This window comes from Calonectris borealis, chromosome 8, assembly GCF_964195595.1.
Source record: "Calonectris borealis chromosome 8, bCalBor7.hap1.2, whole genome shotgun sequence".
Classification (NCBI taxonomy): domain Eukaryota; kingdom Metazoa; phylum Chordata; class Aves; order Procellariiformes; family Procellariidae; genus Calonectris; species Calonectris borealis.
In genome coordinates this window covers 35,632,644-35,649,314 of record NC_134319.1, presented here as the reverse complement: position 1 = coordinate 35,649,314, position 16,671 = coordinate 35,632,644, and the positions used below count along the sequence as shown (strand labels likewise).

At 44.8% G+C, this 16,671-nt stretch overlaps 1 protein-coding gene across 1 annotated transcript; it reads left to right on the top strand.

Annotated features, from left to right (window-relative positions):
• Positions 1-12,116: 12,116 nt before the first annotated feature.
• Positions 12,117-15,834, top strand: LOC142085199 (tubulin alpha chain-like). The gene is given in 7 exon segments (XM_075156987.1): positions 12,117-12,255; positions 12,316-12,385; positions 14,598-14,685; positions 15,170-15,282; positions 15,284-15,396; positions 15,399-15,703; positions 15,706-15,834. Coding segments are annotated over 7 exon segments (957 nt in total).
• The last annotated feature ends 837 nt before the right edge of the window (positions 15,835-16,671 follow it).

The following is a 16,671-nucleotide window of genomic DNA, read 5'->3' as shown; positions in this document are numbered from 1 at the left end:
AATGGGTCCGATGGATGAAAATTAACAACTGCTTATGTATCTTATATGAGCATAAGATATTGTTTTGGGTTTTTTATCTACGGAATATTTTCATAATTCTGCAACCAAATTTCAGCACTGAGAAATTCCAAATGGGCATAAGAGAGCTGCAATTGTAATTTAAGGTGACATTATAGAAACTTCGCCGTAAGATATAGGTTACTGAGAAAAAAGAAAGAACTTTTAAAAATTGATCTTCAAATTGAGTGTATCACATTCGATACAGTGCTACAAAGAGAAACCTTGTTCAAAATTTCCATAGCCATTAGACTTGTGTTCTGGAAATTTGATAATGCAAAGGTGTTTATATTTATATTTTAAAATATAAACACTTCTAACCAAACAAAGATATTGTTTAGTTAAGTTTGGGAACAAAGTGGTATATTGTCTTTTTAAATAATCCAACACATTGTTTGAGATTATTCCCATACAAATCTCCAAAAGGGAAAAATTATTTATTTGTTGAATGATATGAGAAACTGAAACTCTGAAGACCGGTGCATCTTTATGTACACATATTGGCTCATTTATTGCCTTGCAAGGCTTAGCTTCAACTTTTCTGTTAGCAGTCAGCACAACAGATAAAATAATTTCTGTTGTCTAGGATATTTTTTCTGTCGGTGATCTGTATCACAGCTGCTATATGAAAGATGAATGTTACCCCTCGTTGATACTCTTTACAATTTAATTAATTTCTCAGCAGTATATTAATTAGGCATCAGAAGTAGCGTAGAACTCTGGTACTTATAAATGAGATCAGAAATTGATACCAACTTGTCTAACTCAGCAAAACAAAGTCATGTATGAGGATATTGCCTGTTTATTGTAAGAAACATCTGTTGTCCATCAGGACCGCAAAAGGTAGCTCAGCAAACGACGAGCACTTGCGAAGTTGGCTTGCAAGGAGCACTGGTTTCTGTATTCTCTAACGACCAGATCACACACTATGCATTGGTGAGTCTGCAAACTGTTGCTAAATGAGGGTAGGCACAGACATGCTGAGAAGGAAGAGTCTAGTGGCTTCAGCACTGCCACCCTTGGGAACGAACAGGAGTCAAAAGGAGAGAAATCTTCCATGAAAGACAAATTCAACCCAATCCAAGCCCCTCTGATGAGCAGAGAAACTAAAAGCATTCACTGCCCATCGTCAGGGGCAATTCTTTCAAACAAATCACTTCAGTTTTATTTTTAGAAGAGAGGCACTAAAAACAACAGGCTGAAAGAGGATAAAAGTTTTTATTGCCATGGCCATATGCTTTCTGGCAACGCCTACTGCCTCAGAGACAGAGCTGCTGCAAACAGGACCTTGAAAATCAGAATCCAGCTCAGAAAGGGACTCGAACTTGCTTCAGGCAGGGAGCAATGGTGAAAGAGTTCTGGATTAATGTGGTCATGTCAAGCCAACAAAAGTTCCAGGATTAAAGTTCTTCAATACATGGAATACACAGTGGTCCCAAATTCCCAACACTATGGGGCTCTACAAAGAGCAATCGCTGTTTTCTTGCTTACGTAGCTGGAGTAATACAGAGTCCACAGGGATAAAACGACACAGCTCCTCTCGTTGCTCAAGGCAGTCACCCCTTCAGGAAAAAAAAAAAAAAAATCCTTCTTTCATGGAAGGATGGCTCGTTCAGTATGTTTATTCAGGAGCAGTTTCCTCTAATTTGGCTATCAGGACACCACCTGAGTGTCCCAAAGGTTTTCTGTACTGAAGAATCTCATAGCACAAAGCAAATGTGGCTTTGTGTCTGAGGTTGCAACGAGTCTTTTTAGTGTTACTTGCATGGTGGACTGACTGCAAAGCTAACAGAGAAAGCTTTTAAGAGTTATTTTCACTGCTTTAAATACGATGTAAATATACATGAAGTGCTTAAACAATTGCTTCTTGAGTCCTCAGGGAAATAAGAAAGATTACCCTCAAGTCAGAGGTTCCTCTCATCAGAAGACTCCTGCACGCTCTTAGTGTGTCCTGCTAAAACAATAAACAACGCAGAGAAGTGGCTGAAGATGTACCTATTGTTATTATCACAGAACTGCAGAATAGCTTCGGTTGGAAGGGACCACTGACGGAGCTTGCAGGACCTGGAAAGCAAAGCCAGCCAAACAGAAAAGCACAATAATCACAGCTGTAAGATGAAACAGGAATAATTAGGAAATCATTCTGGTGTAGAATGATTCCCTAATTACTCCTGCTGGTTTTGTCAGATTCCCTGGAGTGCTGGAAGTCTCAAGACTGCACAAAAAGCTAAAAAAAAGTTAGTAGTACTCTTTCTGTTGGTGTATGTACAGTTGCTACACAGGTTATGGCCACCTATTTTCAGCTAATAAGAAACTATTTTGGTGCTATACTTGCCTTTAAAAGAAGCCTATGAAGATATCTGAGAATGATATACAAAGCCTAATTTTGATATCTGGGAACTAGCAGAATAATCAGAACTAGCAGAATAATCGGAACTAGCAGAATTAGCAGAACTAGAACTAGTGATGTAAGTGCTTTTAATGTACTGATAATGCCTCGGTACTTCAGTCAGGACCTTGTTTGGCTAAGTGACGTACTTCTCAAAAGATAACAGAGAAGGCAGTCCCTGTGCCCAAAAGCTTGCAATCTAAGCAAAAGCATAGGTTGCCATGAGGGCAAACCCATGTGGAAGAATGAGAGTCCTCTATTCTTTTAGGATCCTTTGAGAATAGCGACAAATAATGGATAAAATTAGTCAAAGTAATTTATTTGGATTTTCAAAAGCCTTTTGTCAAGTTCTCTAGAGAACGTTAAACTCAGCAGTCTTGCAAGAAGAGGTAAAATAGCAGAAACAAATGATTTCCTTTAATCACTGAAAAAAACATAACGCTTGGGAGCTGCAAGATTTCCATACTCAGACAGAAATGTATAGACTTAATTTTTTTGACTAGGGGAGGAGCAGTAATGTAGCAAAGTTTGCCAATTATTTGGGTAAGTTTAGATGAAAGGAGACACATTAAAACAATTCAAAGGAATCCAACAAAGCTGGGTGAACGGGAGAGATACTGGCTCATAGACAGGTACCAATATTGGAATAAAGAGTTTGAGCTATTCAGACACATTCCTGATCCCTCTCCTGTAAATACCACACAAAAAGAACCACGGTTTGGGTAAAGGAAGGTTAGGGGATTTTTTTTTCTTCTTAAAGCTGAATATTGAGACAAAAAAGAAAAATCCACGGGAAAAAATCATTACAGAATTAGAATTATCACCTAAACTGAGCTGTCTCATAGACCTAAGCACAACTCAGACTTTTCCTTTCAAAACATGTATGAATTAAGGGTACTGGTCAGAACTCTCACAAAAGGAAAAGTTCGTATGCAAAATTCAGGTCTGGGTCTAGGAGGCGGGCACGGCTCACTCCCAGCACCGAGTCTTCCTTTCTCTTGGTATTGAAAAGCACCTTTTTATCCTGCCAGCGGTGGTTATGTCTGAATTTCCTTCGGGGAGGACAAACCACTGTGTTTTTCACGGTGGTGGAAAGCTGCTCTGAGTGGGTTATCCAGGTGTCTCTTTTGTTCAGCTTGCTTGCTTGTCCATTTAACTGCGGTGTCATGCTGCACACTATACGTTGATGGTCAATATTTTAAAACACAATTGCAGCTGGTGCCTGCCTTTAAATGTATCATGATAACCTTTCCACTGAAGACTCTTAATGAATAATTTGTCATATCTTCAGTATCCTTGGATCTATCTCAGGGATGCATTTGTTACTAATCATATCCTCTCAAGGTGAAACGGCAATTCAAAAAAGTGTCTTTTCTGCAGCGAGGGGTCAGTAATTTATCTGCACAGACCATTCAAGAGTGTAGTCTGAGCTCATAGCAGCACATAATCGATGGCTGTGTTAGGGGGAGCACAAAAATTATCACAGTCATGTTTGCCGCTGAATTGATACTACGCTTTGTTAAATAAAATACATTGCACCAATTACTTTAAACCAAGTTAGCAAAACCAAGATTGATAGACAGTATCAAAACACATAATACATACAGAGCTATTAAGCCACAGCCTTCTAATATTTCTGAACAATCAAATTCCAGTACTTTTCAAGGTTTAGATCTTTGTACTTTTCCATCAAAGTAGCCAGCCTTTGGCAGATGGAGGTATTTTCTACATTGGATACTTGAAAAAATGTGTTTGCCATTCCTCTGCTGCCATCTGCCCTCAAAAATGTATATGTGCAGCCAGATTTGTCCTACCTTTAGAAAGTTTGAAAGGCATTGAACCAAAGACTAAAACCAACAAACAAAAGGTCCTAACAACAGGTAGCTGTGTTCATTCCTATTTCTCAAAGACATTTTTGAAAAAAAGATATACGATAATATCGAACTAGGAAAAAAAGGATGACTTGAATTATTACCCATTGCAAGGAAACTCCCTAAATAAAAAATAATTGCAGGCATTTAACTCGTGTGATGGTATCTTTTTAAAAGCAGACACAGCGTGTTTGATCCAGTGGGTATGCAGTGAAATTCTGACCTGATGGCTGTTGGCAGTTACAAACAGGAGGTAAAAGGTATGTTAACTTTCTCCATGAATTCGTCAATTTGTAGCCTGTCTGGGTTGTGCTCAGGCTCCATGAGAAGCATTTATAAGAAATCCAGTCTCTTTTTTTTTTTTGGTCAGAAGCAGCATACTGAGTTGGCTCCTCTCTTGCAATATATTTCTCTCTATGTTCTTTACCAAGTACAAAAACTCTAGAAACTCACCACCTTCCCCCGGCATGGAAGCATGCTCCATCAGGCATGGAGCACCTTCACTTCTCTACAGCTCTGCATCCCTGCACTGCAGCTGGTGGTGGGGAAGGGAAGGCCACCGTTACTCTGATACAATGGTTCTGACCAGAACTTTACTACGCCCCACTCATTCTCATCCAAGGCATAAGACCTTTCTCTTCCCCCCACCAAAAAAAGGGGGGGGGCGGGGATGAAAAGGAGATTTTTTTTTTTTTCCTATTTCTAATTTCAGATTTTTTCAAAGTATCAATACACTTTTTCAGGGAGGTGTGACCTTTAGCTATTCATTTGTCCAAGCAGCAGCCAACTGATGGGGGCAAATAAAGCATTACAGTCTCGAGATAAAACTAAACTCTGAGATATGCACCCCTCTGCTCCTTTCTCAGATAACCACAAAGTGGTGAGAGCAGGGTTTGCCACTCACCCCATGTAAGAAGCTCTTTCCTTCAACTGGAAAGGCAGCACTGGCATCTTAAAACCAGGCATCACTGATCCGTGTCCTCCAATGGCAGGTTGCACTTCGTGTGATGGGGTCGGTTTATGTTCAGTTACCAGTTTTAATCCTCTCCTTATCGCGAGATCTTTTGGAGCCATCATCAATGACAACAATAAAATAAATAAAAATCCCAAAGCACTTAAAACCCAATATATGGTAAATCTTAACAGATAAATTTGTTTAGGAACAGAAAGCATTCAGGCCCTCTGAAGGTCTGCAGCACTAGCTGATATAAAGCACAAGGTGCCGCATCTGCCTTTAACATCAAGAAAACAACAGGCCAAATGTTTCCTTTGGGATGGTTTTTCTCCTTTCTTGCTTTCAGTCACGCTGAAACTGAAGAGGAATAATTAACAATATGTGTTTAATGCCACGTTCCCAAAGCACACAAATCCCTGAAGCGGGAAGAAGGTGTTGAGGGAAGTCAGGACTAAAGCCAAAGAACAAACAGTTTCTATGGTGTATTTTTAACATTCCTCCTTGGTATAATTCAGTGCCAATTTTATTTAAGTATTGTGGCCCACACTGCTGCCATTTCTTAAATGGAGGAGCGTGTCCATTGCAGATGAGAAGCCTTCAAGAAAGCCTTGGAAGTACCTGAGACGTACGTACTCCGCAGGACACCCAGGACACACGGGACTGAAGAGGTCCATCTCCCCAGGCAGGACACCCGCAGGCAGCACAGGCTGTACGCCAAGCATTTGGAGAGAGGACAAACAAATGCTTGCAGATGCTCCTCTCCCCAGACAGAGCAGACCCAGCTACTACTGAGGCAGGTTAGAAGTGAACGTACTTTATAGACCAATGACAAAATTTCTTTGCCCTTTGTGCGAGTGCAATGTGTTATTCACTGGTGTCTCTTACTCCATACTGTTTTCTCGGTCTGACTTCCAGAAAATACCTTACAATTTTAGAAGACAGACAGATCCTACTATTCAATGTCCAGTGGAAAAACCACTATTCCATAGATGACCTCATTGGTTTATTTCTTTAATGGTTATTTCCTTGTTTCTCCATATTCCACAGAATAAGAAACACAAAATAGTGTTATATTGGATTAACTGAGACATCAAAGAGCAAATATACCTTTTTTCTGGTTATATCTCTCCTCCAGGAGCTCCTAGCATTGCAATATGTTGCCAAAGAAATAAGAAAGAGGATTAGATATAATTCAGTTCAAAGCTACTCTGATAAAAATCCAACAAAGGAATCTAACTTATTTCAGATACTCTGTCACTCCTTATCCACCTATTGCTGCCAAGAGCTACATTGCCAAAAGACTGTGGAAGATTAAAAAAAAAAAAACACCAACTTCTGATCCAGAAAATACATGCCAGTGTGTTTGCACCATCTGTCATGCAGATTCAGAGATGCCCAGCTGAAGATGGGCTGCTGTTGATCCATCTGCAAAACATGCCCCAGACCAATTGCCTGACTTATGGTAAATTTGGAAGGCTGTTCAGTAGAAGATGTCTGAAAATCAGCTTGGCATTTTCCCCGGTGTTTTCCTTTTTCTCCCTTTTTACAAACAGAGATCCTCCATACAAATGCATTAATTCATGACCTGCCCCCGTTCCGTGTATGCTAGTGTCTTGCTTATCCTTGACGGAGAAATGGGTGAAATGATTAACTGGACAGTTTTGTTTCAACTAGACTTCCATATTTTCCTCCTGCCATTTATTTTCCACAGAACTTTGTTTTGTCTTCCTTCTGAATAGACAACTGCACTAAAGTTTTACTTTAGTGTGATGGTGGGAGTAGGGAAGGAAACAGGGAGAAAGAATTTAAAATCTTCAATGTTTAGGCTTATTAGAGAGACTTTTCAAACGCCCCACTAATGAATTGCTTTAAATCACGTAAGTTAAAAAAGCAATTACATGTAATGATAAATTACTTCTTCAAATGGGTTGCAGGTGTCACATCTGATGCATAGTAGAGAACGGTACCGTACGTGTCAGCTGCTCCCCTTGCACGTGGATTATGTTCAAACAAAGTGATCAGAAGCACCTTTACTTTCCTTGCTCTCCTCTCTACAGCGCTGGTTAAGGGACATAATATGTGAAAATTTCCATTACTAGCAAGAATACACTGATTAAACTAAAAAAAAAAAACCAAAGCCCCACCTTTGTAGATGTCATTAAGTCACACATTTTCACAGAGGTCCACAAGCCTCAAGTGATTCCAGTGGGAGAAAACATGAGGGGCTCCAGTAATAGTCTAAGAACAAGTTAAATTAAAAATACAAGCTGTGATCCTGTTTGAAGGCTGCTCCAGCAGCAGATTGACCTTACTGGCTAATAACAACTCTTTTTTTTTTTTTTTTAATCAAAATAAGGTACCAGATGGGGAAACCAACCAATATTCATCATCATGTGCAAACCCAGAAATGGTGTATCTATAATATGAAAAGATAACATACCATATGTGCTCAAAAAATTAACCAAAATAAAATGCAGCTAATTCACTTCATTTTCATTTGACTGGTCTCATCCTCTGAGCTTTAATCTGCAGGCACTGAAGGTGAAACTCAAACTGCTAATTTTAATCATTGTTATGTATATACAAACATTTATGATTATACAAGTTTTCATAGACACAAAGATGATAATTTGGAAGAATATAATGATACAATGAGCATAGCATTAAGTATTATGCATAGGGGAATATTTCACTTAGAACAAGGAACTCGCTACCATAAGTCCTTGTTACTGCCATTCGTAACCTATTTGAAACGGGGTTTTGGGACAAATACAAATAAATCTTCTGAAGACCTGACAGGTGTTTAATCCTGCAGTGGAGTTGTGGCTTGCAAAGGTATAGATACCAGAGTGAAAGTAATTAATATGGAACTGGCCATGAATACAGTCAGTGAAAATCAGAGCGATGGGAAGAATGGGGTTTCTGAAGACTCTGTTATTTTAGAGCGCAGGAGTGAACCACGCTGGTCTTCAGCATAATCATCTCCTCTGACTGCCCCTTGCCTGCCTGCCATCCCTCTGAGCTTGTCACCTTGCCGCAGCCGAGCCAGGGAGCAGAGGCGTGCTGGCAGCCCCGCTGGCCTGGGCACCGCCCTAATTGCCAATTAAAGGTAGGAGACCTCGGTTTTGCACTGAGGCTTGTTCGCGGGCTCACATCTTCCTGCTCTGGTCCAGCAGAAGAGTGACGGCGATTGAACACGCCAGCCGCTTGCTAGTGAACAGATTTCCCCTACGGTAGTCACTTGGGATCACTGCACCCACAACGGCCTCGGAGCCAGAACGGGTTAGTCAGAGGAACTTAACGGGAGAAACCTGGCCCTCCTCTACTCGCCGGCTATTCCAAAAAAGGATTTCAGTCATGCCTGCCTGTTAGCAGGCTTCTTGGGGATTTTATGAAGAGGCTATCAAGCTGACCATCTGAGCCAGGCAGGGCGAGGGACTAACTGTTCTCTAATTCCAATGAGCTGTGGTTAATGCAGCATCTGCCTTGTCTGTCTTCTGCCTGCCCATGTATTAACGCACAGGTTTGTGCCGTTTCTTGAGTCTCTCAAGCATATAATAAATAGAGTTCCAACTCGCTGGAACCTCCTGCAGCAGCTGATATTATAAGTTGTTTTTCTGTGACTGCTCATTTGGAAGTTCCTGGGTTTGGCAGGACGGCAGAAGTAACCACAGTTGAAAACACACACTTGGAAAGTCGGTGGCGTTCCAACGAGCTCCCGCCACAGCTGCGAGCAGAGCAAACCGGCTCAGGAGCGGTGCGGCCGGAGCTGCCCCCCTGCACCCTCCTGGGGCAGGGAGCGGTGCTGGGAGAGAGTCTCAAGCCTGGGTAGGAAGGATGGGGGACGTACGTGCACCCGCAGGATGCGGGTTATTTTTCTAGCAGTTTGCAATTTTCCGCCACTTGATAGCGTAAAACAACAAGGGAAAGCTCTTTTGTTTTCTCTTCCCTTCACTGTAATCAGAGGTTGGCTTACATTTGTTTCCCAAGAAGTCAGAAAGCTTATGGTGATGAGTTTTCCTTGAAATAAGAAAGTTTATGCTGTTCATTACCTGTACTCTTGAAATAAACTGCTCTTGTCTGAGTCGGTGGAAGCTGTAAATGACAGCTTTCCAACAACCAGGCCATTTCTAAAGTTACTTCCTCAAGTTTTTTCTCCACAATCCAAAAAAGACTGATCTCATGCTGCATCTTCTGCTTGGCAGAGAGACTAACAGCATCTCACGGCTTTATTTAGCCATGTATTTCATGTAGGACCTGTAGGAAGGTTACTGGGTTAGTGATCTCTTATCCACGGTTTGTTGTGATTGAAAATGGCCACTGAATTTAAAAGATATAGGAGGAGGAGGAGGGTGGTACAGAAGGTCTGGCAGACACACAGAGCATTCTCCCATCAGCTTTTTTCCTTGGGACAACCAAAGCTACAAACCCGAGAAACACACCCACTGTAACAGAAAAAAAAAAGGGTGCTAGCCTGTTTTTTTCTTAGCTTGTTTAAAATTGGAGCACAGACATCACAACGTATGGATGTGAGATGAAACCTACGGTGTCTACCAAGTGCAAAATTAGACAAAAGTGTCGGCTCCTGGGTAAGAGCGGGTAGCGTTACTGCCTCCTCTCTGACTGTGTATTTTGAGATAAAAGAAAGAGCCTCAGTCAGCCCTCACGGGAAAAACCACGCGTGGAGCCTACGCCCCATGGCCACTTCAGGGCTTTCCTCCCAGCACACTGGTGTCTGCTGTGAGGCTGGTGCAGACTCTCGCTGTGAATTGCATAGAAAGCTCAGCCCTGGGAATCAGGACCCTAAAACCAGCTCCTGCCACGCCTGACTTTTCGGTATCTAAATCCTTTATGGGCTTCAGAGCCCAGAGTTCAGGCTGAAAACTGCTGCCCTATCCTATAAGCTGCTGACACATAACTTAGGGGGAAAAGAGACGGATATCTTCCCATATTGCTCCCAAAGCTATTAAATACTGGGAAGATCAGTTTAGCACATACCTGTTTTGGAAAGTCGTCACGGACCTGCTTGTGGGGTTATTACTCTCTGTAAAACTAACTCTTGCAATCGCTGCTGGTGCTGCTTCTTTTCCTCTGTAGTAAGTTAAACAAATCTGCTCCCTAAGCAGTTAAACAAATACAAATGGCGATACTATTCCCCCCCACACTATAATCTACCACCTTGTTTCCAGCAGCCTATGAGAGTTAAAGTAAAAATCCATAAGAGTAAATTCAGCGCAAATAAACCAAAGCTAAAAATCCATAAAAGTGTGACACCCAGAAGCCAAATGCGGTTGGCAGGCAGGAGCAGCCCTACTCTGTCCTGTTAACAACCCGAGTCATTCACTCCAAATCCCTGCTCTGACGGGTGATCGCCTCTTTCACTCGCTCCTCCTCTCCTCTGGAAACAACCACCAAGCAGAGCAGAAAACAAAGAGTTGCTGGCAATCTTCAACACCTTTCGTAATGCAATTAATGGAAATGTTCCTTCTGCAAAGAGTAATGCTGGCGAAAATACACCGTTCTGGTTTTAAATGCCATACAGGACTATGTGTTTTTCCAAGTGTTTCCTCCTGACTTTACCTCTAGCTCAGTGCGCAGTACTGCGTGACTGAGATACGGTTTCCAGAGCCATTTATTTTGTGATCTAGCACCCACAATAACCATGTGCATGGTAAGAGCTGCCGCTTCCCTGATGAGTGAGAAAACCTCCCCATGGCTGTGGATTCTTGTCTGCGATCATAGCAAAATTCATCCAGGATCCAATATTAGCATTTGACAAATATCCTCCTATCAACAATCTTTGCATTGCAAATACAATATACATATAGGTATATCAAAGATCAAAGCTCCTAAAGCAGAGCCATGAATTTGAGACCTGCTATATTTCCTTACCTCAGGCCTTTTAATGAGGGCTCCTAGTTAAAGGATGTGGTTGGGGGCTTCTTGCACAGTTTAAAGGAAAGTGAACATCACTGAAGCCATTGCAGGGTCTGTTATCTCCTCCCCAACCAGGGCTATCATCACCTAAAAGCTTTTCAAGCTAAAATAAAAGTGGCTTGGAAGGAGTTGCGAGATTGCTGTGAAAAGGCAGCTTGAAAATAGATTCTAGCTGAAAGGAAAATCTCTCCTGGGTAACTTTCATCTGCTGATCTCAAACAAATCCAGAGGGTTTGCTTTCAATGCCTGCTGAGATCTTAAAGGCATTGTAGGTGTTAATGATCCCTGTGTCCCACGAATGCGCTGACGTTGCAAAATGAACCCAGACCCGTCTCTGACTACCACCTTTTCAACAGGAAAAAAGATGACAAGTGGGGACAGTCCCTCACTAAAAATAAACCCCAGTTGCAGCTGCCCTCCCCCTCCTCCCACCAGTCTCACAGCACAGCCGCAGTTTCAGGGCTTCCCAGCCCAGAATTCCTATTTACTACCCCAAAACTCCATCGCGTCCAATGTTCTTCCCTAACATTTCCACCCTGGAGCTGCTTTTTGGGAGCTGCATTTCTTCCGTCCCACTCATCCACTCAACGCTTCATTTGTTCTTTCAGTATCGTTTTTCCCATCCTGGTCCACTTTTCCCTTGGCTCACCTCCCTTCCCACCTAAGCCCACTAACCTCCTCCTCTAAGCCTTATCTTGAAAGCTCCTTCACTTGCTCCAATCCCAACTGCCCCAAATTGGCTGCTGCTCCATGATGTCCCCAGTGCATCTGCTGGCCACCAGTCCCCGTCACCACTGACCACCGCAGAGATCAGACCCGCGGCATGTCTGACTGCCTGGATCTCCACCTAAGAGCTTCAGGTGAAGCTGAAAGGAGGTGCTGTCTGCATCTTTAAAAGCCTACACGGATGGAGGACTGTGACAACAGGGGTATGGCAGCTCTTTCCAAGTATCTACCAGCAACACTCACAGCGAGGAAAGTTTCCGTGTCGGGATTGCAGAAGGTAAAGCAGCACCACAAACCCTCACACTCGCAGCAGCGCAGAGGTAACAAGTCAGACAGGCCCATATTTTTTTGCCCAGTTGCTCCTCTTCCCCGTTTTTCAGCCCTACTGTACGTTGAATGGCACGATCTGAGCCGCGCTGGTGGACAACAGGAGCTTTTCAAAGAGCTCACGTCAGGGCAAAAGCCACCAAACTCCGAAGGAGCACAGAAGTTTGAATGAGAAAACCACTTATTCTCAAGCAATTTATTTCCCAATCCCTTCAAAGCTACCTCATTTCATATGTGTTTGACACCTCCTTTTCCTCTGCAGAAGGTGCAAAAGGTGTCAGGGGAGAAAAAAGGAAAGAAATAATTTGTTCTAACTTTGGCCCTGTAAGTGTCACTTACTGTGTGGAATATAATTGAAAAAGGACTGTGCTCGGCTGCAGGTTTACATGTCATTGCTGCCATGCGCACAGTGCCCTTCTGCTGCCTCAGGCCACGGGTGGCTTCTGCACACTGATTCGTACCGCGTGTCATGGTTTAATCCCAGCAATTAAACACCACACAGCCGCTCGCTCACTCCCTGCTCCTCCGGTGGGATGGGGGAGAGAATCAGGAGAGTAAAAGTGAGAAAACTCATGAGATGAAGACAGTTTAATAATTGAAATAAAATAAAATAAAATAGTAGTAGTAGTAGTAGTAGTAGTAGTAGTAGTAGTAGTAAAATAAAAAATAAAAATAAAAATAAAAAAAAAATAATAATAGAATATAGAAAGCAAGTGATGCACGATGCAATTGCTCACCACCCGCCGACCGATGCCCAGCCAGTCCCCAAGCAGCGGTCACTGCTCCCCAGCCAAGTCCCTCCAGTTTATACACTAAGCATGACGTCATATGGTATGGAATACCCCGTTGGCCAGTCTGGGTCAGCTGTCCTGGCTGCACCCCCTCCCAGCTTCGTGTGCACCTGGCAGAGCATGGGAAGCTGAAAATCCTTGACAACTGTAGGCGCTGCTCAGCAACAACTAAACCATCAGTGGGTTATCAACATTGTTCTCATCCTAAATCCAAAACACACCACTACACCAGCTGCTAGGAAGAAAATTAATTCTATCCCAGCCAAAACCAGGACACTGTGCAATTTTTTAGCACTGACTTTACAAACAAGGTTCTGGGAAATGTGAAAGCACGTTGTCGGTAGCCATATGCAACCGACCATCAGGCAGGGTCCTCCTTCTTGACCTGCTTGAAGATGGGGGTGACATTCAATTTCCTCCAGTGCTCTGGCACTTCTCCCGGTCGCCATGACCCATCAAAGATTATTGAGAGTGGCCTTGCAATGCCTCAGCCCTGGCTGAGGGATCAATTTTGCAATTAGAATTGCAGAATTTGAAAAAAGAATATTAAACACGTAACATGTTTGTGCCAGAGGGGTTTCGTGGACGTGCTGACCTCTTCTGGATGCACAACCCCTCCCCACCACCTAATGAAGCCCAGATGACTCGGACAGGGCAATGCTGCCACCTTCCTGACAGTATCAAACCAAAATAATTTCAGGATTTTTCTCCTGGCAATTCTTCCAGTCCAAGAATTCCTGTAGGGACACCCCCTACCCGCAGGCTGTCGCATGGGCTTTCTCTAAAGGGGGTGATCGCTGGGGAGGAGCAGGGCAGCAGCAGGGCCCTGGCTTGTGCATCTCCCATCAGCCGGATCCCTCAGCCCTCGCGGGTGCGTCCCATCTGTGCCCATGCACTTCTGTACGGCCGGTTTCCTTGAGTATTCCCTGACCTGATCCTCTTCAGCCAAGGGTCTGCCTTGCTCCAGCCTTTCCCCTGGCCTCTGTGACCTGGGATTCCTGAAGGCCGGTCAAGCTGGTAGAGACGGAGGCAAAGGCGGCTTTTAGTGCCGCAGCCTTTCCCACCTCCTGTGTGCCCAGGTCCCCACCTCGTTCAGCAGCGGGACCCCATTTTCTCTTGCTGTCCTTCTGTCACCTGGGTGCTCACAGAAGCCCTTCATGGACATCCCTGGCCGGGTTGAGTTCCAGCTGGGCTTTGGCTTTCCTAACCTCATCCCTGGCTTCTCGGGCAATGTCTCTCTCCTGTCCCTGCTCCAGGCTCCCTGTCCCTGCTCCAGGCTCTGCCTCCTTCCTTTCCGTGTCGGTTTGGCCAGGAGCTCCTGTTCACCCAGGCAGCCTCCTGGCTTTTTTGCCTGACTGCCCACTCATTGGGACGGAGCGCTCTGGAGCTTGGAGGAGGTGATCCTTGAACATCAACCAGCTTTCTTGGGCCCCTCTTCCCTCCGTTGCCTGATCCCAGGGGACTCTGCCAAGCAGACCTTTGAAGAAGCCAGAGTCTGCTCTCCTGAAGCCCAGGGCTGTGAGCCCCCTCCTCCCCACCCTCAGCATCCTGAACTCCAACCATCTGATGGTCGCAGCAGGCCAGGCTGCCTTTGACCTCCACATCTGCACGAGCCCCTCCTTGTTGGTGAAGGTGAGCTTTAGTGGAGCCCCTCTCCTTGTTGGCTCCTCTGTCACTCGGAGGAGGATGTTGTCGTCGATGCACTTAGGAGCCTCCTGGGCTGTTTATGTCCTGCTGTGTTGTCCCTCCAGCAGGTCTTTCTGAAGTGCCTCATGAGGACCAGGGCCCACGAACATGAGGCTGCTTCTACCTAACTGTCAAGTGCCTCACCCGCTTGTTCTCCCTGGTCAGGCAGCCTCTAACAGACACCCACTACAACGTCACCCTTCAGTTGGGAGGGCTCCTGGGTGAGGATTAAAGACCAGACAGGGAAGGGTGACGTTGTAGTGGGTGTCTGTTAGAGGCTGCCTGACCAGGGAGAACAAGCGGGTGAGGCACTTGACAGTTAGGTAGAAGCAGCCTCATGTTCGTGGGCCCTGGTCCTCATGAGGCACTTCAGAAAGACCTGCTGGAGGGACAACACAGCAGGACATAAACAGCCCAGGAGGCTCCTAAGTGCATCGACGACAACATCCTCCTCCGAGTGACAGAGGAGCCAACAAGGAGAGGGGCTCCACTAAAGCTCACCTTCACCAACAAGGTGGTGTGGTACCCCCGCATCCACTTCCCACGTCACCTATGTCCCCGTCATCTCGGCTGAGAAGACTTACCATGAGCAGCTCTCAGTGGTGGAGATCACCAGCGCCTGCTTCGAGTCAGCCAACTGGATGGTGAAGTGCAACCCTTGGCGTGCTGCCTGCTGTGCCATGGGGACGTGGTGCCCAAGGACATCAACGCCGCCATCGCCACCATCAAGACCAAGCACAGCATCCAGTTCATGGACTGGTGTCTCACTGGTTTCAAGGTGGGCATCAACTACCAGCCGCCCACGGTGGTGCCCGGTGGGGACCTGGCCAAGGTACAGCATGCCATGTGCGTGCTGAGCAACACCACGGCCATCGCCAAGGCCTGGGTCCGCCTGGACCACAAGTTCGACCTGATGTATGACAAGCGGGCGTTCGTGCACTGGTACGTGGGGGAGGGCATGGGAGGGGCATGGAGGAGTGGGAATTCTCAGAGGCCCAGGAGGACATGGCCACCCTGGAGAAGGATTACAAAGAGGTGGGGGCCAAAGTGTGGAGGGCGAGGAGGAGGGGCTCACGTTCACAGGCTTGGTTCTGACAGCTCTGGGGAAGCTCCGGTTACAGCTCTGTGCTGGTTTTGGCTAAGATAGAGTTAAATTTCTTTATAGTAGCTAGCATGGGGCTGTGTTTTGGATTTGTGCTGGGAACAGCGTTGATAACACAGGGATGTTTTCGTTACTGCTGAGCAGTGCTTACACAGAGTCAAGGCCTTTTCTGCTCCTCACCCCACCCCACCAGAGAGGAGGCTGGGGTGCACAAGGAGTTGGGAGGGGACGCAGCCAGGACAGCTGACCCCAACTGACCACAGGGATATTCCATACCATATGGCATCATGCCCAGCAATAAAACTAGGGGGGGGAGGTTGGCGGGGGGGCTGCTGCACGGGGACTGGCTGGGCATCGGTCAGTTGGTAGTGAGCAATTGTTTTCATTTGCATCACTTGTCTTTCTTGGGGTTTATATCTCTTTTTGTTATTTTCCTTTTCATTACAATTTTTTATTATTATTATATTTTATTTCAATTATTAAATTTTTTATCTCAACCCATGAATTTTTCTCACTTTTACCCTTACAATTCTCTTCCCCCATCCTGCTGCGGGAGGAGTGAGCAAGCGGCTGTGTGGTGCTTAGTTGCTGGCTGGGGTTAAACCACGACAAGCTCTTTATAAACTCTCACAGTTGTGGGCTGTAAAGTAGCTCCACACGTTGGTTTTTAGCATCCCATTAAGACATTGGATGACAGAGGATTTTGCTTCATTATTAGTAACAAAATGGTGAACATTACCCTGCTTTAACAGCTTCTTTAAAGGCTGGATTAAGTATTCTTTTTCCAGGTCAGTCTGTAATTTCTGAGACTTGGGCTTGCTCATTCTTTC